The 26,115-nt window shown below is 35.4% G+C and overlaps 1 protein-coding gene across 1 annotated transcript in view; it reads right to left on the reverse strand.

Annotated features, from left to right (window-relative positions):
* Positions 1 to 242: 242 nt before the first annotated feature.
* IFT57 (intraflagellar transport 57) overlaps positions 243 to 26,115 on the reverse strand; it is a 51,256-nt gene continuing 25,383 nt past the window's right edge. The window contains exons 7-11 of the mRNA XM_036930796.2: positions 5,108 to 5,179; positions 4,212 to 4,343; positions 2,887 to 2,949; positions 1,426 to 1,492; positions 243 to 439 (exon numbers count right to left, since the gene is read on the reverse strand). Coding sequence (XP_036786691.2) covers positions 261 to 439; positions 1,426 to 1,492; positions 2,887 to 2,949; positions 4,212 to 4,343; positions 5,108 to 5,179 — 513 coding nt within the window. The 3' untranslated portion in view covers positions 243 to 260. The remainder of the gene's footprint in view (positions 440 to 1,425; positions 1,493 to 2,886; positions 2,950 to 4,211; positions 4,344 to 5,107; positions 5,180 to 26,115) is intronic.

The raw sequence follows: 26,115 nt of genomic DNA on the forward strand, positions 1-26,115 counted from the left end.
AGCCACCAGGTGGGAGCTTTAACATATGTAATGATTAGGGCAAGTTCCTTCTAAAGTTAGAATTTTTAATTATTTTATTAAATATTACATTCAATTAAAGGCTTTTAACCACCCATGATACAATATGTGTAAATATATATGTAAAAAATACCCATAGAACATGCTTTAAGAGGTATAATTATGTTTTGAAATCTATGAAACATGAAACACAATTTGATATAAAAAAACCAACTAATCAGAAGCCCAAAAAACAGTATGCTTTAATAAGAGCCTATTACAGATTCTGGAATGACTGTTGCATGCATGTCTCTAGTCATGTTGGACTTCTCCTTCAGTTTTGACTGGAGTAATGTGTGTTCCACAACACCAATTCTAATGTCCATCTGAACAGTTTCTTGCTTCAGCTTTGTTAAGCTCTGTTTAATCTTCACCAAAGGAGCTGCAGAATGAAAATGACATGGAATAAAAATGTTCATTTGGAGTACCAGTATATTAGAGTTGTATGACATTTTCTTCACTTTGTTTTAAGCCAAAAATAGGGTTAAAACACAGCCAGCAACTTACTGACATTCATACAGTTTTGCTGTGGCATTTTAAACACCTGAGACTTTTAGGATGGGAAATGATGCAGCATCTGATGTACTGAGGCTGAACTCCCTTCCTTTCTAGGGGGAAGAATTGCTAAAAGGGTGTTTCAGGGTTGACTTCAGTATTTTTTTAGGGACTAGTATGTTTGTCTGAAGAAAAACAGGATACAATGGGAGAAAAAGGGGAGAAAGAATTCCCTTTGAGATACAGAAAATAGGTTTGTTCAAACACTCGAAAACTCCCTCTCTAACCCCCTTCTTGAGAGATAGCTCAGTATGTACCATCAGAACTCTAGAAAATCTTTCTAGGACATAGAAGGACCTTAGGCAATCACCACTGGGTCATGTCAAAGTAACTTGCTCACAATGGAAGATGATTATTGGAGGATTATTTGACCCCTGCCATCAGGTCTACTGGGGACAAGGCAAAAAAAAACAAAGGTCATCACATTACTGCCTCTGTGGTATTGGGGCATGCACTTAAGTGTTCTTTTGCACATAAAATCAAATAATGATGCTCACTTGCTGAAAACAGAACAAAAGATTTTCTTTAAATTGGCATAACAGTGCATATTTAAATATTTCCCACTCTATCTCTGAATTAATACAGTTTGAATTTTTAAAAATCCTATATGAGAGTTAAAAACTTAGGACCTTCTTCTCACCTGATTTATAAGAAAAACAGTATAGTGATTCTTAGACATCATTTTTGCCCCATGTAACTCTCCTAGAATTCATTTTAAAAAGCAGACTCCTGACTTATTATACCATTTTGTTAGTTTTTTGAAAAAATATTCTTTTCTTACTCATTTTCTCCTTTAACTGTGTGTATACCTACCACCATCAGTCATACTGCTGCCTTTTTCTTCCATTTCTTGTTTCACCTTCTCTAGTTCTTCTGTAACCTTCAATTGAAAAGAATTTTCATGGGCACTGAATTTTAATAAAGTTTCAAAAATTTTAAGTGATGTAATAATAAAATTAGTTTAGATATAATATATACATAAAGGGATATAAAGATATTAGAAGAATATAAAGATATTCTGGACACAATTTGAATAACAAGATTTTAAAGCGTGAGTTATGCAAAGCTTTTTGTCTTCTCAGAATGCTCCTAATGTCAAATGTTACCAAATTACTTTCTCATTAACTTTCTCAGGTTGTAACATGATAGAATAAAATGATCTAAGTTGTTGTTTTAGGCATCAGGAGCTCAAACCTTGAAGTTATCCCATAGCATCTACCAGGCATACAACTAAATCCCAAACTAGCATGCAAATAGACAGAAAATACCACATTTTTCATATTATCTAGAACTAAGGTGTAATTATTGTAACTTAGTGGGTTTTATTTTTATCATACTGTTGAGTAAAAACTTCCTTGGGAATAAAGTGCTCATCCAAGTAAAGCAAATTAATTTTTTTCAGACACCTGAAATGTTACAACTGGGGATAACTACTTACTCCAAAAGAACTAAATGGTTCCCTGAACTCTCTTCAACTGTTAATTTGCCTCACATAAGTGAACACTTTACTTCTACATAACGTTTTATTTGCCTAGAGGCACCACTGAATAGATTCTAAATATTTCTAAAGTTATATTTTTAGTATTTTAAAATTACTACTCAAGTAATCTCTACAAAAGAAGCTTAATTATATTACATAGAAAAATTCTGACAATTACACTGGACTGTAACCAAAGATAATCTTGGATTTTAGTCCTGCATTGGCTATTGACTTTTTTTTTTTTTCCTCTCAGTTTTTCAGTGAAACATGGGAATGTGTATTAGGTCTTGCCTTTTTTGCAAGATGATGAAAATAAATACAACAATATATGTAAATATTCCAGAAGTTTTCCAGAAGATTGGGTTACAAGCCATTCCCAATTTATGGGCAGAGGATCATGCAAGTTATCAACAAAGATCACTCAAAACAAATCTTATATTTTACAGACTAACATTAAAATCTACATGTACATTTAAGCCAGTGCTTTACCTATTCCTCTATACATTAATTATAATTGTTATTATGTTTTTAAAAAGATTAAGGAAGGTTATATAAATGTGCTAGTATTATCAGCAGGTTTTATGTTGAATTTAATAAAACAACATCAGGCATTTTATGGAAACAAGTAGTATATAAATACATAATTGATTTATTGATAAGAAAAGTAGGGATTTTCTCCTAAAGAAAATGATTTAAAGCAATTACTGAAATAAACAACCCATGGTTGTAGCAATGGCTCTGTACAGCCAGGGCTAAGCTGACAGGTGAGAAGATGGCAGGAAAACACAGTGTACCTCAGACAGGAGTCTGGTCCTTTCAGTTACTTCGCCATTTCCCTGCTGGTATCGCTCCCTTGCCTGAGGAGAAAACATTTTGTTTAATGACAAATTCAAAACAGATGTAGTTTACTTAAATATGACTTTTTTGTGTTTATAATTCCTGTGTACCATTTTATGATAACCCCCTCCTCACTGGTGAATACATTTGTGAAAGTGACATTTAACTCTAGCTATTTTATGTCCCTAATAGGCACCATGTATTTAACTAAAGCACTATAAAATGATGAACTACCTTAACCTTCATATACTGAAGGCATGGACATGATTCACAATAAAAACTGTCCTCAGTCATTCCTAAACAGTTTAGGAGAATGGCTCTCGGTCAACTGATTTTCATGCTCTGCAGAGAAAACCAATTCGAAAAAAATCAATCATAATACAGCATCAGGATCAGCAATTAATAAGGATTAGCAAATGGTATGAGAGTATAGAATATGTTCTTAGGTACTAATCTAGATCAATTATTTAATATCATTATTTGAAAGATACACAGTGGCTTTAACCAGAGACTTTTACAGCTTTTAAAAAGTAAAACATCCATGAATAGAGGTGTATATGAGGGAATAATATAATAAAAAAGTGAAGATTATTTTGTGTTGGTCTTTGAGAACTTCTGAAACTACAGAAGCATCTCAGGTTTATTTCCATTTCTTGCCCTTCTAACCTTGTCTGCCAGAAGAAAAAACAAAATAATGCCTTCATCTGACATTGCAAGTGTTCCTACTAGGCTTCCTCAACATAAAGCAAGAAGGGGCATAAATCCCATAAAGCAAATCCTTTAGATCCCTTCTGAGGGACAAAGAACTGCTGCTTTCAAAGGCGGAAGGTTTTATTTTATTTTATGGTTGAAATTCTAAAACTTTGAATGGATTAAAAAATATGCTCATTTAATTAATTAAACTGCTTGTCTTTGAACATGTCTTGCTTTCATATTCCTCATTATGTGGTTGTAAGCCATTATGGCAAGGATGTCTTTTCCCTCTGACACATGTAAATGCATACTATTCTTCTTCCTCCTAGTCATATGGTAAATTAACAGCAGACTTAGAAAGAAAACCAGGTGTCCTGACACTCTGTTCCTGTTCTAAGATACATTCCTCAACAATATATGCCTTCATTTATTTAAATCAAATGAAGAAATACACTTAAAGACTTCAGGAGATAATTCCTACCACATGTAAAATGGAGATGGTAAGTTCTATTGCCTCTCTTGGCTTCATCAAGTGGGCAGATTAGGTTCATTAACTAGAATAAATCCCTGGATATCATTCTTAAGTTACCTCACTCAGCTGGGCTTGAGCTGTACGATATTCTTGAACCAAATGCTCAAGCTGATTGTTGATGTATTTTTCTCGGCTGCCAATCTTTTCCAGAGTCCTACTAATTTCATTATGGAGTTTGTCCAAAAATCCCTAGAAATTCCATGGAATTTTAGTAGGTATAAGAATTCACAAACATATTTTTCAAAAATAGTTCACAAGGGGTTAAATCTCTGTCAGTTCATCCCACAACTTCTCAACTATTTGTGAAAAGGCAGTTTGAAATTTTAGCAAAAGAAGTCTGTAATGAGAAATATTTCAGTACACTTTGCAGAATGTTAAGATAAAAAAGCACCTGGTAGTGTTAGTCAAGTCATTTGTCCTTATGTATATCTAAAATATATGTGAGTAGAATTTGCTTTATATAAAGTTCACAAGGTAGGTAAAGGAATAATAACATCATGAATCTCTTGTAGAACAATTCAAAGATGACTGGAATATTCTAGCTGGAAGTAGAAGATTAAATTTATAGCTTTAGTCTGGGACCCATAACTTCTCATTCCAACTTTGCTCCTTTGTGATGTCTTCCCTTATTTCTGGCAGGGCAGCAAGCCTGCTGAAGCTGCAGGTTCTAGCCATCATTCTAGGTGTCGCTGGCCTAGTGCTCTGTTATTCCCTGGGGTTCAGAGAGGAAAAAAGTTCCTATATGGAATGTAATAGATATGAATTCTACTGCTTTTATATAAAGTTACCTTTTCGTTTAGTTGGCATTAGGGCTATAGAAGTGTAATAGGATACATTCAATCAGTAAGGTCCTCAAAGGCATGGACTGTGTGTCTTTTTCTTCCATGTTCTCCCGTGACAGGTATTCCACAGATGAGGAAATGTATACTGATCATCTGAAGTAATTCACATACCTTGGTCTCCTTTAGAGCAGATTCAATTCCACTTTTGTGCTGGTGCATTTGGTCAACATGGATTCTCCAATCCTACAGGCATAAGAGCACACAGGAGCAAGTAAAAGTTGCTACATTTCCTTCTTTCCTATAAATTTTTGAAGTTGTATCCTTTATTTTAATTACTTTGGTTGCTATTCTATTTCAGGTGGGAAAGTCCTATATATAGCTTACAATCAGATTATAAAGAAATATGTGTATAGTACTTTAGGATAAAAGGTTCTAAACAAATGTAAATTATTTCATGTGTTCACAGAGTGGTATCTGACAATTTGAATATAAATTATTCCTGCACTGCTGGTGGTTCATATTTATGACTACCCATCAAAATAAAAAAAAAAATCTAATTACTAGGAAAGAAATACTTGTTTAAGCAGTAACAATTATGTTTTCTAGAAGCAACTTTGGAACCAAGTATCATATATCAAATATTAGTCTGTCCCTTGGAAATTAAAATGGGGGTTCTTTTCTTCAGTAAGACTTTGGGGCCTCTTTCTCAGAAAAGGAAGTCTATAATGATTATTAGACTTTACATATTTTGAGATAAACGAGGTACTACTACACTGATCTGAATTAATGTGCATATTTCAAATCTACTCCAACATTTTAATTTCCTACATCTTCAAAATTTTTTGGTTTACATTATTACTACCGGCAACAATTTTAAGACCTGAGAAATATTCATAGTGAGAGAAAAAATATTGTAAGTTTAAGTAAGCTATAGAATCAGGATATCCCTCAATCAGACATATCTGTTTGCACAACCTGATGTTTCACTATGCCATATACACTATTTTGTGAAGACAAGATTTTGTGAATAGTCCCATTCTACTGATTTCTTAACTTTGAAACACAGGCTAGTGACTGTAGGGCAAAAAATTCCTTGGGTACTTCACACATGCCAATGATAAAATTTTAACACACTAAAGCTGCAGAGAATCTCAAAGAACATCTAGTCTCACCATTATCACTTCACAAATAAGCAAACAGAGGCCGAGTGACAGAAAGGGACACACCCAAGGCCACAAAGGTACCAGTGCACCTGGATTGGAAGCCTCATGTACTAATGCATTTTGGCAGTTCAGAGTTAATAAAAGGAGCAAGTGACTACCAGACACCGGTGAGGGTGCTGGAGCAGAACAAGTCAGCAGTTTCCTTTGTCCTTAAGCATTTTTCTGTCTTGTGAGCAAAAAATAGCTCAGAATACGAGAGCTGGAAAGGACCTTAGGGATCATCTACTCATCCATTTAACAGTCATCTAGTGCAATGTTTTCATTTTATAGTTGAGGGGACTGTTCATCATCCATGACTGACTAGACACATTTGGCAAGGAAACAGCCTCCTCCAACTGAGCCAGTCAACACTGGAACAGGGAGGAGAAGCAACTGTTGGCCTCCTGGAACTCAATCAGATATGGGTAAACCTCAAAATGGAAACCTGCTAAAGACTAAGCAAGCATCTTTATGAAAGAAAATGAGCCTGGCAAATATGTTATCAATTTTTTAAAAAGTATTCATACTACCTGATTCCAAAAAGAATTTCAGAAGCTTAATAGACACCAGGCTCAAGTGCTCCTATCAGTTTTTGTCTCTGTCCAAATATATATACAGTTGACTATGAAGCAATGTGGAGATTAGAGGCACTGATGAAAATCAGTCAAAAACCTGAATATAACTTTCAAGTACCTAAAAGTTAACTACTGATAGCCTACTGTATATAAAATGGGTCAATTAACTTCAGATGCAACATAGAAAAGTAGAAAAGGAACAGGAGGGTTGTGGGGTCTAAAAGAAAAAAGAGAGCTAGCAGATGGTGAATTAGCTGCTCTACTGGTCCCTGCCAGGGCTGACACCTGCCTGCAGGTAGATCAGGCTCCTGCTGGGAGGTGTGCACTTAGAAAGCATAAAGGTTTCCTGCCTTCTTCCTCTGAGTTGCCTGACCCGGCCTCGGCTCCTCTGTGCTCTTAGATACAAGCATTTCTTTCTCGTTGCCCAGATAGTAGCTAGTTAGTTCAGATGGTTAGAGTATAATGATAATAAAGCCAAGGTCATAGGTTTGGTCCCTGTACAGGCCACTATGTACAACATTTTTCCATTTCTGTTGACCACATCACCCATGAAACCTCTGCCTTACATCCAATTACAGATGCTGCATATTTATTTAAAAAAATATCTGTGTAAGTGGACACATGCAGTTCAAACCTGTGTTGTTAAAGGGTCAATCTACACATGTACAAAGACACACACATATATACATTTTACATATATGATTTTAAAAAATCAATTGTAATTGATGTGTTTAAAATAGTTTGTGTTCTGCTTTTTCTACCCAGCATTATTTTCTACCCAGCTGGCATTTCAGTGGAATCTTGAAGCATGAGTAGCATTTCAACAGGCTGAAAGGAGTGGGAGAGGAAGGGTATTTCAGGCTGAGAGAGTAAGAAGAATAAGGAAAAACAGGAAAATACATAGGGAAAAGTAGCCCAGGCTGGATAGAACATAAAACACAAAGTTCTTGGGGTGAGTGGGGAGAATGAAACACATGGAAACACAACTGGAGGGGTGGATTAAATTTGACCAAGGGCTTTAACTAAGGAGTGTGGAACTTACGTGGGTAATGGAGAACTATCAATGATTTCTGGTTTCATTTTAAAGACAAGTCTGTATTTTGAGAAAGTAACAGAGTAAAGGACTGATTAGAAAGGCAACTAACAAGGCAGGTAGGAGACCAGTTAAGAAGTTGTGTTATGGTCCCTGTGATAGCTCAGCAGGATTTGAATTAGAGCAGTGCTTCTAAGAATGGAAGGGAAAGGATGGATTCAAGAGACACTGTAGGTACAGACCTGGGGGAGTGGCTGAAGTGGAGGTGGGCAAGTAGAGAGAAGGTGTCTTGAAGGTTTCTAGCCTTAGGAACAAAGAGGATAGTAATATCAAAACATGACAAAGAACAGATCTCAGGGAGTCAGAAATACTCAGGATTTGGTTTTGGACTTTTTAATAAGTCAAAAGGACATTTGTGTATTCTCATTGCCATTTAAAGTGGAAAGCTAGTAATGATTTATCATTATCTGCCAGGAAAATCTGAATGTTTGTTTTATTAAAATGTAGATGGGCACATTTCCTAATGAACAGTTATAAAAAAAAAAGCCTTAAAAGTGTTTTCACCCCTTAACCCAGCAATTTCACTTCTACAAATTACTCCCAAGGAAATAATTGCAGATACAAACAAAGATTAATGTACAAGTTCTTTGTAAAAATAAAACAGCATAAAACTCTCTAAATATCTAACAGTAGAGAACAGCTTAAACTAATTTTGTAATATTCATTTCACTACTAAAAATAATGCAGTGTGATACCATGTTTATAAAGCTCAGACCCAAGCAAACCCAGTGATGCACTGGCAGACACGGCCTACGTGAAGGCACTTCAACAGCCCCAGCAGCAGCTACTGACAACGCCGGAGAGCAGAAGGGGCAGCAGCCTGGTAACCTCAAGGGTGTTGTAATGGCCTAGTTCTCAAGTTGGGTAGTGGGCCTATGAGTTTGTTTTATTACTTGGCTGCATAATTATATATGGATAACATATGACATATATGTATAGCATATTAAAAAACTGAATTCATGTTTTCAAGAAAATATTTAATAATCATTAAAAAGTCATGTCACAACATGCAGTAAAGTGGAAAAACATTCCCCAAAGAGTATATTCATTAGGTGTCCCGTTTAGTAAAACAATATTTGGGCATATTTATATGCCTATGTGTGTGTGCACTAAGACAGGGATTTGAATATTGGTATTTAAAATTTCCTCATCCTTCCAAAATTTTCCAAACTTATACAAGAGAATTTTATCACTTTAATCATAAAGGAAAAAAAGTTAAAAATCTTTCTAGATGCCCAAGAAGTTCTTGAAAAGCATTTAATTTGTAGTGGAAATGTGATTATACTTTTAATATTTTAAATATATGACAGCAAAACAGGCAAAATACATAGCTTTTAAAAAACTTGACTGACATTGTTAAAACTTTAAAAAGTTTGTTGTAAAAATGGAGAAAAGATGGGTTTTAATGTGATGGGTAAGAACACTTGGTCCCCAAAATAAGTAACAGTAAAAGGAACTGTTCAACAATGATGGCTATTCTTACATTAGTAGAGAAACCATTAGGTTACTATGCACTTTTATATACCTTTCCTTACTTGAGATTCATAAAGGCTTGAAGTGCTAAGTATATGTTCTCCTCCCTTCCTTTTCATCTCTACCCTTTCCTATAAGAGGGTTATGTGATTTCCAGCTGCTTGTGGGCATATACTTCACTACTCCACGATGCAGGCCTTGGCCATATGATTCTCTTTGGCCAGTGGAATGACAGTAGACATGGCCTATGCCAGTACTGTGCCAAAGCTGTAAGAGGCATCCACCAGCTCTCTTGACCTTTCCTTCAGCCATGATAATAGGCATGCCCCACACAGGGGTTATCCTTTCAGTCGGGGTCTGGGAGTAAGAAACATGGTACATAGATGGAGTAGAGCTACAGCTGAGCCATACATCAGCAGCCATGTATCTTGAATGAGAATAAATGTGTATTTTTATTATTGTAAATCACTGTGATTGGAGGTTGTTTGTACTAGAGAAAAACTGACTATATATACACATATTTATAGGAGGAAAACCCAAGAATCAGATAGGTTACATGACCTCTCCAAAGTTTCATGTCTGGAAAATGGAAGGCATTCTCAAACCAGTACATTTTCCATATATATGCTGCTTTTCTTTGTGATAAAGTGAACTACTAAACAGTATCTAAGATAAACCAAGAATTCTTTTCGTTATATATCATTTGAGACTCATGGGTCACTGGAGTTAACTGGTCACCTACCTATTCCAAAGTTTCTAAGCAAGTTCATTGAATGTCATTTCTCTTTTCTATCAAAGTTGAGTTTTTCACCTAATCTAGCATATTTCCTCTCTGTGGAAATGAGAAGACTAAATATGATACAGTATATCATTTCTTTAGACTTTCTATCTTTCAAAATCCTTTCACATAAACTCTTATGCCTAATTCTTTCTGTCACTTTTGAGGTAGATAGCAAAGGTATTGTAACTGTAATCCCCTCCCCACTTTGAATTCATTAGCACAAAATCTTATCTCCCTTTTCCAGAAACTGGAGAACTGTGATGATGGGTCTGCAGATGGTGATTCACAGTATACCATAAATCAAAGTGTATGAAAAGTGGTTGCAGCTGTTAAAGTGACTGGCAAGACTATATAGATCTCTAGTTTTACTTCAATGGAACAACACCTGAAGGATTTCTTCTGCACATGCAGAGACATTTTCTTTCTTTGTCTGGATCTCTGATTCAATGCTTAAAGCTCTTTTTGAAACTGCAAGGGAAAGACTGATGAAACATGAACTAGAGATGGCAAGTGCAACTTGTATCTGTGTCCAAGTTTCACTAATTTATAAAATGTAGTATGTCAAACTCAGTTTTTTTAACCCAAGTTTGAACTTCTTTATGTGTGGGAAGGCAGAGTAAGAAAGGACTCTTGATAGAAAAAGGCCAGGAAGCCACCTTAGTGTATCCTGGGATGTATTTTCCTGGGCTCAGGAAAAGTCTGTCAGAGCACAGTTGACTCCAGTAGTTCACAGGTCTACAGGACAGGTACCTTTCACTCCAGCCCCTAATGACAGGAGCAGAGCCCCAAGGCTCTGATGTGTATTGAATTACTTTCTATCACAAAAATTTTACTTCTGTCATCTACCCTATCTTTGCCCTCTAACTGATACTCCCTCAATTCTGTTATGAATAATTATTAATGAAATCTTAATTCAGTGTTCTGCTTTGCAGTTTTATTTTAGTGAACACAAAAATATTTCCAAGGGCTTTATGGGCTCCCTTCATTTAAAGTCCTAGCCTCATTTTTCTCACTAGGCCTTTGTTTCAACTCTGAATTCACTTTCTCCATGGATTTTCGAAATCATTCTGGGGAGGAAATCTGTACCTCCATTTCACAGACTGGGTAACAAATTGAGGTTGTGTGATTTTTACACTGTCAATTATAAAATGTCCTCTCACTTACTTATAAATTTTCCACTACATCAAGCTTCCTCTTTCATTTCCTTATTGTACCACCCAATTTCAATAAAAAGCACAAGAAACTGTAACAACTCGCAATTCAAGTTTGCACATTAAGTAAGTGTTTCTTAGCTTGATTATTTTACTAAAGCATAGTTGCTACAAGAGGTTTGCTGCTTCTAATCTGCTGTGGACAAACAATAGGGATAACCAACCTTCTCAGAATAATCTCTAAAAAAAGGTGTAAGTAAACTCCAAAGAAGGATTTATATTGGACACTACTATAAATAAAATATGTGAGTTTTAGTGTATAGTTTTTTGTAATACCTACTTTGGCTACTCTGAAACCTTTTCTATCTTCTTCCTTGGGTACTGAGTAGTTTCCCAATAATCACATCCATTCTGAGATTTTTTAAATCTAACAATAGTAACTTCAGTGTTAACATTCCAGGAATGTTTAGTATGTGTTGGGCATCATGCTCAGCACTGCCTATACACCATCACATTCAGTTCTCTTAAAAACTACTAAGATGAGGAAATTGAGACATAGCTACTTTTAATTTTAAGTAGACTACCCAATCTCACATGGGCAAATCAGTCAGAAAGCCCAAACTTGCAAGGGCCACTGTATCATATCATTTCCCTGATGAAATGATAAAGTATAACTAAAAAACTTAAGGGGGTAATGGTTAAAGGAGACTTTAGTGTTATATCTGAATTTTTACAAGAATATATTTATACATCAATTACATAATGGAAAAATAAGCTTAGAATATTTTAGGATAAATATATGTAAAAACCTTCTCACAAAGAAATATTCAGACCTAGATGGCTTCATTAATAGATTTTCCCAAACATTTAAGAAAGAAGTAACAACAGTATTATATAAATTCTATCAGAGAACAGAAATAAAAAAAGGGGAGGAGAGCAATTGCCAACTTGTTTTTGAGGCCTGCAAAGGCATCTAAAAAACAAGAATTATAGGTGAACATCTTTTGTAAATATATACATAAAAATTCTCAACAGAATACCACCAAATCAAATCTAGTCATATAAAAATAGGGTAGTAAATCACGATTAGTTTCATTTATTCCAAAATGCAAGTCTAGTTTAATACTCAAAACTCAATCAATATAATCCACATAACGAGAGAGAAAAAAGAGCAGATAAATCGTATGACCACCTCAATGGATGAAGAAGAAAACTCATTTGAAAAAATTTAACACCCATTCATAATAATAACTCTTAGCAGCTAGGAACAAAAGGGAAGTTCCTTAATCTACTAAAGAATATTTCTACAAATCATAAAGCTAACATCATATTTAAGGGCAAAATTGAATTATTAAAAACTTTCCTCCTGCTAATACACTTATATACAACACAGACTATAGAGTTCTTAACAAGTATATTAGGCAAGATAAAAGAAGGAAAAGGAAAAGGGATAAGGCTTGTAAAGAAGGAATAAGATTGATGTTATTTGCAGATAATATATAGCATATACCAAAAATGCAAAAGAATCTACAAGCCTATTATTAAAATGAGTAAGTGAATTTAACAAGTATACTGAGATGTGTGTATGGATACCATTTTCAATAGTATCAAATAACAAAAAATAGATCAATGTAATAAAATTGTTTTCAGATACAGATCCACACATACATGCTCACTTTTTATTGACAAGCAGCACACTGTTGGAAGGATAACCTTTGCAATTTACTCGGTCAGTTGCACGTAGGTATGGAAACCAAATAAATCGAGTTCTACCTCACATCACTTATAAGAATCAATGCTAGATGGATTGCAGATCTCAGTACAAAAGGTAAAACAATAAAATGAAATAAAAGGAGTATAAATTTCTATAACCACTTTCAAAAACTATTTGGATGAGCCTGCAAAAGTTGAACATTGTACATATACTATGACCTAGCAATTCCAATCTCAGTAGAAAATCCAGTAGGAATGTGTACATGTTTACCAAAAGAAATGCATAAAAATTTCAAATCAGCATTATTTATAATAGTTCCAGACTATAAAAAATTCACATAAGCCCAGATGTGGCTACTCTGGAAGGGCATGGCCTTGGGGCAGAAAGCTCTCTGCCACTGAAGGAGAGGACAGCTGGAGACTGTCTACTAACTGTACTCCCTGCCTCTAGGCAACAAGTCCATCTGGATAATTCCTCTTTGTTTCAACTGGAGGGAGAGAGACTGTAGCTGCAGCAGTAGAGAGGTAGGGCCAAGTGTGAGATACAGTTCAAAAGAGATCAGTCTCAAGATTCCAGTGTGGAATACCGATGTTCCTGTGACATGTTTAATACTTCCACCCATGGTCAATGACAGAATACTTCAGAAATCTGATGGCAGGAAATCAGGTTAAGTGAAAGAAGCAGAGAAGACAGCTTGATGGAGGGAGTTGCATATGTCTAAATTCACTGCAGCAAATATTTCTGGGACAGGTCAATAATTTATCATGATTTACATGAGCAACATATTTCCCTCCTCCACACAGAACAATTCCTTCCCTAATAATAGAACATTATCTGTATTCTCTTTTTGCCACTTTGCACAAGCAGTTTTGTGATTTCTTCTTGTTCTAATTATTAAATTAACTTTCAGCTTCATCTCTGCTCACATTTGTGCATGTATTTATGTGTGTTTGAGAAACAAAAACAGAAATTGTCCATTAAATTAAATAACTTTTTCATGAGATTGAATTACTTTCCTAATGAAAAATGCCCCTCAGGTTGTGGGATAATTACAGAATGTGGCTTTCCTGAATTTTTAAATGTGACATTTTTCTCTCACTGCCAGGAGCTTAAAGTCTTCTGTGGTATAGCCTTGCAGTATGAAAACATGATTTTTCTTCATAAATATTCTCTATAAATATTTTCTTTATAAAGATACAACTTAAGAGGAATTGAGTATATACGTGTGGTATATGATGTAAGTGTGAATTTGTTGCAGGGGGCATGGGAATGGGAATCACAATTGCTAGAAATACATACTTCCTTGGGAAGCTTCCTTTTCTAGATATTCCTCCTGTTGTAGAGAAAGATAAGACAATATACAGAGAGGGTAAGCAAAAGCTATCATAACAATCACTGGTATCCTCACACCTGCCTGTAATTGAACTGAAACTGGGGATCCAATAATCTCTAAGTAAAATACTGGTTGGTTAAATAATGACATTTCTAAAGTGTGCTCAGAGATTATCTTACTGACTACCATCTATTTACTAAAGTGTTGTGATAAATTGATTCAGACTTATTATTCCTGTTTACTCCATCTACACCCTTTCATACACCCACACAAATCTCTTGTGTGAAGTGTCTAGGTTTAAGGAGTTACAAGCCCAGAGAAGAGATCCAGCGAGGCAGACAGGGAGTGAACGGGGTGGGAAGGAGGGCCTTCTGACAATGTAGGAACATTCTTAGGCCAAATCAGAGTATAAATATTTCACAGGATGCGGAACCATCACAGTGGATAGCTGGAAGAGCTGAGTTTGACAGTCTCTCTCAACTTCAAGAATCTACTAATCAAAACTTTGATCTCATACTGATACTCAAAATACAGAAAAACTAAAGAGCCATTTGCACATTTGAAGAACTAAGAAACATAAATTAAGGACACAGAATCAGATGTGGAATAAAGTCTACGGGGGTAAAATTTGTCCAAATATTAAGACATTTATAATAAAACATAGTTGATCGTGAGAATTACTCTAATATCATTGATGAGTCAAGCCAATTAAAAAGTATATAGGGAGGTACATATGACAAATGATTTCTGCTTCAATTCATATTTTATGTTAAGTAATTTAACATTAAATCATACTTTGCAATAATGAAATATTTAGGCAGTCTAGAAAATTTAATTATAATCAATATGTATTAATTCACTGCTCTCAATCACAAATGTCTATTAGTTAACTCCCCTCTGCAGTATTTACATAACATGCAGTCTTTTTTGGTTACTTCCTTAAAATCTACCACCACTGTTGATGCTCTTTAGTTAGAGTTGATGGCAATTTCTAAAGCAAAAACACTTGTTCTCCTATTTCTCCTATTTCAGCTTGTGATACATGAAACCTTTCCCTGATCCAGTTGAAACATTTATCACATTCAGGGTAAATAGGAAGGAAAGCATCATCAACTATCTTTAAACACAGAGTATCCTGCGTGTTCAACAGGACCGTGACAGAAGCAGCTAAAAATCTTTTCCAGTTGCTGAAGGATGGCTGGGTTTTTCTCCATCCTTCTGAGTATTTTTGCACATATAATTTTAAGCATAGGATTCCTTCCCACAACCTGGTATCAGTTCATTATCCCATGATGCAAAGGAAAAAAAAAAGAAGTTGGTCTTGTGAATACAACTTCAAGTCCACAAAATAATACGTTTTAAAAATAATACAAATATCCAAAACAGTGTTCTATTTTGTATAGTCTCCTTCAAAGAAAGCTTGCCTGTAAAAGTCCACCAGTGAATATTTTCCTTCATTCTCTGAGACGATGTGGCAGTTGGATAATCACACAGGCTGCTCTAAAAATGTATGTGTGTCTAGTTAATTTAGGCAGTTTATTTTGATAGCATTCACCTCTTTTTGATTATAGCAGGTGTTTCAAGGATAAATTTGCTGAAAATTTTATTTTGTTTCAACAACAGCAGCATGTACATTTATGTCCTTACTATATTAAAAAGCATTTATTGTCTGGCAGCAATAGATACAATTACAAACATTTGTGACAGTAATTGGAGCTATTACTACTGCATGGAGCCTCATGGAGTCCAACTTATTGCCAACTGTGTTTATATTTGTTAATGGTAATTGTAAAAGCTAATTTTTCTTATTTGGTGCCTTATTTTTTTTTAATTATGTAACTATTTCTCAAGAAAGGGTCTGTCTACCAGAAAATCTATAAGAACTATAAATGTAGTTTTTCCATTATTCAAATAATAGGCAGAATCCCATTTTAATGACTAATATATACATAAAATGTATTCCTGTATCCTAGCTCACAGAATATATTATACTTTATGTTCATGGATGCAAGAATCCTATGACTATAGCCTATCCAACAACCAGAGTACAAGTCTTAAGAAATGCTCTTTTATTCCCAAAGTGTAATGCTCTTTTATTCCCAAAGTGTAATAAATTATAAATCTCTTTAGGTCAGAAATACATAGAAAGCTAAATTTTAGCACTCTTTTCTTTGCATCCAAACACAGTGATGGCAGAAGGTTAAAGCAGGTTATTCTCTCCACTGTTCTGGAATGAGAAAAAGGCCTTCTATTGCTTCCAGATACATATTTGTCTACTGTGGTAGAGAAAGCCTACTACAGTACATTTTCTGCAGGATTTGGCTTCCAATTTGAAGAGACTTAGATCTAATATAGCAATTCTCTGGTCCCTCCAGGTTCATTTAAATGGAATTCCACCTGCTGATAAATAAAGGTCTCTCTCCTCCCCCTTACGGTTTTAGCTCTCACAGTGACTAGACAGCCCAAGGGCTCAAGACTATTGCAATGATTCCATCCTTAGCAGATGACTCTTCTCAAAAGGTTTCCTGCTGTGAATTACCCAAGGCAATACCTATATAGTTTACTTTAAAACAAAATCCAATTGCTTGGAGTTGAAATTTAAAGTTTAAGATTCTTTTTTACAACTGTACCCTGAGAAAGTCAGACACTGAAGAACAGGTAAAGATGTAAAAAAGGAGTTCAGCGAATCAAAGGCCTGAAATAATTAGAAACACATGATGTAGTATTTTCAAAACCTAAAAAAAAAATCTCTTTATCTAAATTCTTGTAATGAACCTGAAGATTTATATAATACTAAAGACATTTTGGTGGATTGAAGGGGGTTCCTAGCCAACTATCTTTTAAAATAACAAGGCAGGAAACATTTAATTACAATTTGGAAAAAAATCTAAGTCATTAATCAAAATTTTAATTACAATATCCACAGGGCATTAAAGCATGTTAGGACATTTGTTCATTGCATTAAATACCTAATATTAAATCATTATAATATACAATCTTTTAGGAATAAATACTGTATAATTGAAGAAAAGAGCCTATGTAAGGTTTAGTTGAAAACTGATTTCACACTTTCTGCTCTTATTTCTGGGGAACAGGAATGAATATTATTAATATTAATTGGTTTTATTATGACAAAAACCCTTGACTTAAAATCAATCTCCTGATAAAGACTAATAAGATTGATCATTTTAAGGAGCCATTTTCCCTAGGTTCAATTAATGAAGGTGAGAGACTGAATATGCACAACAGACAATGGCCAGACCATTATACAAAACAGAATACTGACCCACAACCTGCTGGAGCAACTAGTCCAGGAAGTCAAACCACAACCTTTGTAGCAATCAGTAAAAAACGGTCAGGACTTAGTAACTGCCAACTTCCCCAATTTTTGCTCCGCACGGGGCACCTGACTCACTTCTAATGCAGGAACAGACAAAGGCAAGCATCCTCCCTAACCAATTACATACAAGATCCTGCTTCTAGTAAGCTTGCCTCCAAAATTCCTATAATATCTGAAGTCTTCTTTTTTCCCCCCGAAAAAGAGAAGTTTTTTGCCTCTCTGCCAAATGCAAGTGATGGTGGCTGACTCCCTTGCTACAGCAAACTCTGAATTAATAGCCCTCACTTGTTCTCTTTTAAATGGTCTCTGTTTAATTTAACAAAGTCAAAGCTTGCTTTTTTTAACAGTAAAAAGAAAACTCAGAAAGGTACAATGTTTCTCAAGAAACAGCACTATTTACTTAGCTATTAATAAAAAAAATACAGAAAGTGAAATTTAAGTGAATATGCATCCACATCTTCTAGTCCCCCAGAAATATGAGACATGTAGAATTCTTCAGAAGCTCAATTTCAACAACTATTATTCAACTCAGCCACTGTCAACTGATTTACTTAAAGGTTAAAAAATATATTACTATTATGGAATTAAACATATTTCAATTATGTAGGAAAATACTGCCTTTTAATAACTGTCACACAGTACCCTGGAGAAGAGCCCCTCACATATATTGAAAAAAGATAACAGCAGTTATAACCTACAACCTGTATGCTCTTGCAGTAATGAGTAATTACACAAGGTTTCTGAATCTAATTTTCTATTTAATCTTCCTTTCTCCTTTCTGCTTTCCATGTTTTGCCTTTCAAATGGACCTCCACCTTCAACAATCACTTGTTTCTATAAAATGACTCATTGGCAGATTTCATTTCTTGCTATTGATCTGTGTTCCTAGATCTTATTCTTAGGCTTGCCCATATTCTAACCACCAGCTCTTGCATGTCTCTGCCCTGTCATTCCTCCACCCAGATCCTAGATCTCCTGGTTTGACTGCAATCTGCTGAGGTTGGCCAACCCACCTCTACTACCTGGCACTCAGCTGGGGATTGATGGTAACCTTCCAGCACTACAGACAGTCATCTAAAGTTATCGCTTGTAATTTTTAAGGATGTGTAAAAATGCTCATGATGTAATATTTTTAAAAAAGGTATAATCTCAACTGTATACATACAAGTCCACAGAAATAATGGTCAACAAATATTAAGTGATTCATTTGGCACCATTCTAAGTGCTTAAGATATATTATTTCATTTAGTCCTTTTAATAATCCTTTTAATAATGAACCATTTTACAGATGCATAAATGGAGGCACAGAGTGGCTGAGAAACTTGCCCTCAGAGTCCAACAGCTAAAAAGTGTTAAATCCCAGATTTGTACTCAAGCAACCTGGATTCAGAATTTGTGCCTTTGAACAGAAAGCTATACTGTCACTAATCGAATAGGCAAGAGCCTAGGCTGCAGGTTCAAATATTCTGTCACTTACTAGGCAAAGGCAAGTTACTTGACTTCTCCATGTTTCAGTTTCCTCACCTATAATAAAAGGTAACTGCATCTCACAGGGTGGTGGAAAGGATTAAATGAGTTAGTATACATGAAGTGCTAACAACAGCATTTGGTACACAGTAAACATGTAGTAAATGTCAATTATTACTACTATTATTATCGTATCTACTTTTACTAGGGAAAAAAGCTAGAAAGATTTACCAAAGTGATATTTATATGAACCTAATTACACCTCCATGTAAGAATAAAAGGCTGATGTTTATAAATATTCCCTTAAATAATGGAAGCACTAGTGTAGAAATTCTGTAAATTCTTCCTGAATACTGATATAGGTACTGAATATAAGAGGGCTATGATAGAACACAATACTACCACTATAGCAATATTGTAATAATAATTATGCTTATTAGACATTATATGTCAGATACTGTTGTTGGTGCTTTACAACTCCTCTTGTGAGGTAAGTAATATAATTAATCTTGTTTTACAGATGAAGAAAAGGAAGAACAGAGAGGTAGAGAGGTATAATAGCTTGCCCTTGGTCACACAGTTAAGTGGTACTAAATATACACTCTGGGTGCCAAGGGAAGGTGGGTGAAATAGGCTCCATCCTCTCTTAGTCTCTACGGTTACCACAATTCCACAGTGTTATTAAACATTGGCTCAATAAATCAGGAGTTGATAGTGGGACTTTACATGAGATAGCTAGCTTCTAACAGTACACTGACTTCCCCCCACCAACTTTGAAGTATTGCTTCCGTATCATTTGTATAATTAAAAACAAAATTGTATTTTAAAAAGGCTCAGAGATTAAGATAATTCTTGGCTATTTATAGATTTAAGTCTCGTCTGATTATAATTACAGATGCTTGCTCTTAGTTTTAAATTCCACCAAAATAGTTATGTAACACTTGTGGGTAGGTCTAGTAAGAACAACAACAAAAAAAGATTAAAAAAACACAGCAGAAGAAAGGGTAAGAGATATAAAGATTATAAAAATAAGGAAAGAAAGAACAAAAAGCACAAGATATAGAGTCAGTGTACCAACAATAATTGCAGACACATTTATTAGGTGACACTGATGCCTACTCTCGTTTGGGTATCCTCAGACTACCCTTCTAAGTAATTGATGCCTGAGCCTTATTCACTTGGTCAGAACTGAGGCACTGACTAGAATGGTATTACCTAGGATTTGGCTGAATTTACTGACTCTTGGCAGAATTTCTGTCTGCATTTTTAGACACATTATTCCAATTTGGGACAGATCTGAGTTGACTTCTGGATATATTACTACTCTAGAATTAATCACCAGGAACATTCTCTATAACCAGCTCTAAAAAGGGAACTACTAATATAGTCCATTCAAGCTAGCATATCACAAGAATCTTTTATCTTTGTAGTGGAACATAGTATTTATATTTTTGGCAACACATTTATTTTCCCAATTGTAATTTGTTTAAGCTAATATTAAAATTTGTTTGCATTCTTTGAGAACTGACAACAGTAACAAGTGGTGCTAGAAACAGGAATAAGCTAGCTTAGCAATAATAATTTGACTAGAACATCATGGAGACTATACAAAATAAAATAGTAGTATATGATAGGAGCTCAACAGAGCTCCTATATATATATGCATACAGAGCAGAAAAAGACATCTACTTTTTTTGTAACTCCCTGCTAGGAAGCATGTAAGGAATAAATGGAACTTGAAAGAAAAAAAATCAAAATAAATATCTGATCCAGTGCCAAATAAATATGGGACTTACTGACTACTAACACAAGGCCATTTTAAAGAAATTTATAATAGACTTAAATAATGGAGGCCGTTTATTACTTATCTCCCACATCCCAATGCTACCTAAAAATTAATTCAGTGATCAGTAAAACACACTGATCTAAAAATAATTGATTACTTTTCCCTTCACCTCAAACGCAAAGTTAAAAATCTCTAAATGCTCTAAAGAAACACCTGTGTTGAGTGAATGGTTATCGCTTGGAACAAAAGGAAAAGAGAGGCTTTGGTTTCAATAGAGTCAGGAGTCAAGGAAGAACGAGATCAACTATGACGCTGGTCAACCTCTTCTGCTGAAAGAGGAGAATGAGTCTGTGAGAAACCTCATATGTAACCAGATGACTTTACTTTTATTTCTGAGACATGAAAAACATTTCCCTATTCATTAGCACCTGATTTTCTCAAATCATTGTATAATTTTATTTTTCCTAAGTGATTAAAGAATTGACCCTAAAGCTGTATTCCCATTTGTGACATCTGAAATACTTAGAAGAAAGAAGAGTGTGAAATATACAAAGAAGAAATGGTCTAGAGAATAATTTTGAAAAAGCAATAAAATACGACTTTAGGTCAGTGTGTTTTACCACAAAAACCTAAATTCAAGAGATACTGACATATTCCAAAAAATACTAAAAAACCTTCCACAAAACAAAATCACTTTAGCTGACACTGGAATGTTGCCTCTAGAACCTGACTGTGTAAGTAATTTGGCACAGTGTAGCCTCATAAGTACAAGGCTGGCAATGTGTGGCATGAGATTAGAGTCCAACTTTCAATTAATTGATTCATCCCCAAATCAGGAAAACATGGATTCTCTAAGAATTTAGGATTTTGATTACTATAATATTGGTTTGTAATAGAATTTGATTAGCATTTAGTTTTGTAAAACTGTATATGTTAGCAATTACATTTATATTCTTTATTTATTCAGTTACTTCTATTATGTGGAAATCAATGACAGTAATCAAAAAACCACCTTTGTGTGGTCCTATTCGATTCGAAGATGTTTGATTTTTTTTTTTTTTTTTTTGCAGATAATTATTTTTTATTGAAGGGTAGTTGACACACAGTATTACATTACATTAGTTTCAAGTGTACAACATAGTGATTCAACATTTATATACATGACAATTCTAGGTACCAGCTATCACCATACCAAGCTGTTACAATATCCTGACTATATTCATGACATCCCGGTTACTTATTATTTTACCATTGGAAGTGTGTACTTTTTTTTTTTGTGAGGGCATCTCTCATATTTATTGATCAAATGGTTAACAACAATAAAATTCTGTATAGGGGAGTCAATGATCAATGCACAATCATTAATCCACCCCAAGCCTAATTTTCGTCAGTCTCCAATCTTCTGAGGCATAACAAACAAGTTCTTACATGGAGAACAAATTCTTACATAGTGAATAAGTTCTTACATGGTGAACAGTACAAGGGCAGCCATCACAGAAACCATCGGTTTTGCTCATGCATTATGAACTATAAACAGTCAGTTCAAATATGAATACTCATTTGATTTTTAAACTTGATTTATATGTGGATACCACATTTCTCTCTTTATTATTATTATTTTTAATAAAATGCTGAAGTGGTAGGTAGATACAAGATAAAGGTAGAAAACATAGTTTAGTGTTGTAAGAGAGCAAATGTAGATGATCAGATGAGCAAATGTAGAACATCCACGTATGCAGAAGATTTCTCTCAGAACAGGGGGGGTGAGGTTCTAAGCCTCACCTCTGTTGATCCCCAATTTCTCACCTGATGACCCCCCTGCGACTGTGCCTGTCTTAGGTTGTTCCTCCCTTGAGGAATCTTACCCGTCTCTGGCTAACCAGTCATCTTCTGGGGCCATACAGGGAAATGTAAAGTTGGTAAGTGAGAGAGGAGCCTTATTGTTTGAAATGGTTAGCTTTTTATTTCTTTGCATATTTATGCCCTGTAGCTTCTATGCCCAGCATTTGTCTTGAGGTATCTTTACCACTTGGAAGAATTATGATACTCGGTAAATTTGATATGAGGCACGAATTCTATTTAAGGGTTGTAATTAGGAAGGAAGGAAGAAAAGCTATAGAAGTAGCAGGCGGCAGAAAACATGGGAAGATTGATTATTTCTTTGACATATCTTCTTGTAGAGTAACTTCAGCATGTGTAGGTTTTAAGCTACTACTTAAATTGCGCACACACATTAACATAATAGGAGTATAGTTACATAACCAAAGCATATCTGTAATTACCAGCCATCTCCAGTGAAACCAAGAAAACCAGTTAGGCACCTTAGGCATTTGTGAAAACTTATCTATGATATGGTGCATATTGTCCAACTGAACTTGAACAGTCTGAGAGAAATCAGACAAATTAAAACAACCCATTCCTGGGGAATGTTCACATCCCTTACGTTCTTTTAACAGTAAATAGTCTGTAGTTGTAAGATTTTGGAGCGCTACAATTTGCACTTCTCCTAATTCTTGATTGAGTTCCAACAGTATAGATCCAGTCCAATTTGTTGTTTTACTGTATGCACAAGCCAGCTTAGATATCTCCTTCCTCATTCCCATGGCAAGTCCAGGAACTGGTGGGATGAGTGCATCTACAGCTGTAGCAGTGCGTGGATCTTTGTTGGGGGTTTTGATGATCATCTTCTGGCATGAGTCTTCCAGAGAGTGCTGATGTTGGAAGTTCTTTTTCATATCGTATCTTAGTTCATTTTCGGGGTAGCCCAATTAGGCTTTGATCCTCTGTATAAACACAAACAGACCCTTTGCCTACACTTTTATATGCCCTTTGTACTCTTGTGTAGAACTCATTGGAGGTTACCACACAGGAACTGCCTTTTTTTTTTTTTTTGGTATCACTAATCTACACTTACGTGACGAATATTATGTTTACTAGGCTCTCCCCTATACCAGGTCCCCCCTATAAAGTCACTGTCCATCAGCATAGCAAAATGTTGTAGAATCACTACTTGCCTTCTCTGTGTTGTACAGCCCTCCCTTTTCTCCTACCCCCCCATGCATGCTAATCTTAATAACCCCCTACTTCTCCACCCCCTTATCCCTTCCTACCCACCCTTCCTCCCCAGTCCCTTTCCCTTTGGTACCTGTTAGTCCATTCTTGAGTTCTGTGATTCTGCTGCTGTTTTGTTCCTTCAGTTTTTCCTTTGTTCTTATATTCCACAGATAAGTGAAATCATTTGGTATTTCTCTTTCTCCGCTTGGCTTGTTTCACTGAGCATAATACCCTCCAGCTCCATCCATGCTGCTGCAAATGGTTGGATTTGCCCTTTTCTTATGGCCGAGTAGTATTCCATTGTGTATATGTACCACATCTTCTTTATCCATTCATCTATCGATGGACATTTAGGTTGCTTCCAATTCTTGGCTATTGTAAATAGTGCTGCGATAAACATAGGCGTGCACTGATCTTTCTCATACTTGATTGCTGCATTCTTAGGGCAAATTCCTAGGAGTGCAATTCCTGGGTCAAATGGTAAGTCTGTTTTGAGCATTTTGATGTACCTCCATACTGCTTTCCACAGTGGTTGAACTAACTTACATTCCCACCAGCAGTGTAGGAGGGTTCCCCTTTCTCCACAGCCTCGCCAACATTTGTTGTTGTTTGTCTTTTGGATGGCAGCCATCCTTACTGGTGTGAGGTGATACCTCATTGTAGTTTTAATTTGCATTTCTCTGATAATTAGTGATGTGGAGCATCTTTTCATGTGTCTGTTGGCCATCTGTATTTCTTTTTTGGAGAACTGTCTGTTCAGTTCCTCTACCCATTTTTTAATTGGGTTATTTGTTTTTTGTTTGTTGAGGCGTGTGAGCTCTTTATATATTCTGGACGTCAAGCCTTTATCGGATGTGTCATTTTCAAATATATTCTCCCATACTGTAGGGTTCCTTTTTGTTCTATTGATGGTGTCTTTTGCTGTACAGAAGCTTTTCAGCTTAATATAGTCCCACTTATTCATTTTTGCTGTTGTTTTCCTTGCCCGGGGAGATATGTCCAAAAAGAGGTCACTCATGTTTATGTCTAAGAGGTTTTTGCCTATGTTTTCTTCCAAGAGTTTAATGGTTTCATGACTTACATTCAGGTCTTTGATCCATTTTGAGTTTACTTTTGTATATGGGGTTAGACAATGGTCCAGTTTCATTCTCCTACATGTAGCTGTCCAGTTTTGCCTGCACCATCTGTTGAAGAGACTGTCATTTTGCCATTGTATGTCCATGGCTCCTTTATCAAATATTAATTGACCATATATGTCTGGGTTAATGTCTGGATTCTCTAGTCTGTTCCATTGGTCTGTGGCTCTGCTCTTGTGCCAGTACCAAATTGTCTTGATTACTATGGCTTTATAGTAGACCTTGAAGTTGGGGAGTGAGATCCCCCCTACTTTATTCTTCTTTCTCAGGATTGCTTTGGCTATTTGGAGATGTTTGATTTTAAGAGTTTACTTAGCTTGAAAGTAAACAAATTAAACTTGCTTGCTTGTGGGATTAAGATGTACTTGAGAGTTCCCAACTACACAATTATTTTAACATGTTGTTCTAACTAGAATCACTGTAATAGTGATTTTTAATTTTATTTAAAGAATTTGTTCAGGCAAATCTAATGAATCAGAAATTACATTTTTACAAAAAATTATGACTTCCAGCAGAAATCTAATCAGTGATAAAATACTTAGTAATATATTTATATATAAGGGATATGTAAACAAAGAATTCACCCCCAGTGTAGTCAAATAATAGCTGTCCTCCATAATGACTGGGTAAATTTACGGTAAACAGGCTGCAGTCTTTGTCCATTTGCCTTAAAGCTCATTCCAAAGCTGTTCTCAGTCTAGTAAGATCTCTACTGTCCTTACCTTATTCTAGGACTGCCCTACTAGTGTAGGCTACTTTTTACCTTCTCTAGGATACAGTTCTACAAATCCAAATCCAGACATTCTAAGAATAAATTAGTTTCCAAGGCACTCTGGAAATAGCAATCTTTCTAGAGCTTCTACCTTGAGGGCAGACACAGGACTACATTTTCAGAGTTGACAACCTTCTCTGTAACCTTGTTCTGTAGTGCTGGGACTTGTCTCCAGCCTCCAAGGATTAAAATCCTTTAATTTCTTTACCTAGATCTCTCTCCAGCCCTTTCTGTAAAGATTACAGTACTAATGAGAATAGTACTGCCTAGTCACCTATTAGTTTGTTCTTCAGTTCTTAGTT

This window comes from Manis pentadactyla, chromosome 1 (genome assembly GCF_030020395.1).
Source record: "Manis pentadactyla isolate mManPen7 chromosome 1, mManPen7.hap1, whole genome shotgun sequence".
Taxonomy (NCBI): Eukaryota; Metazoa; Chordata; class Mammalia; order Pholidota; family Manidae; genus Manis; species Manis pentadactyla.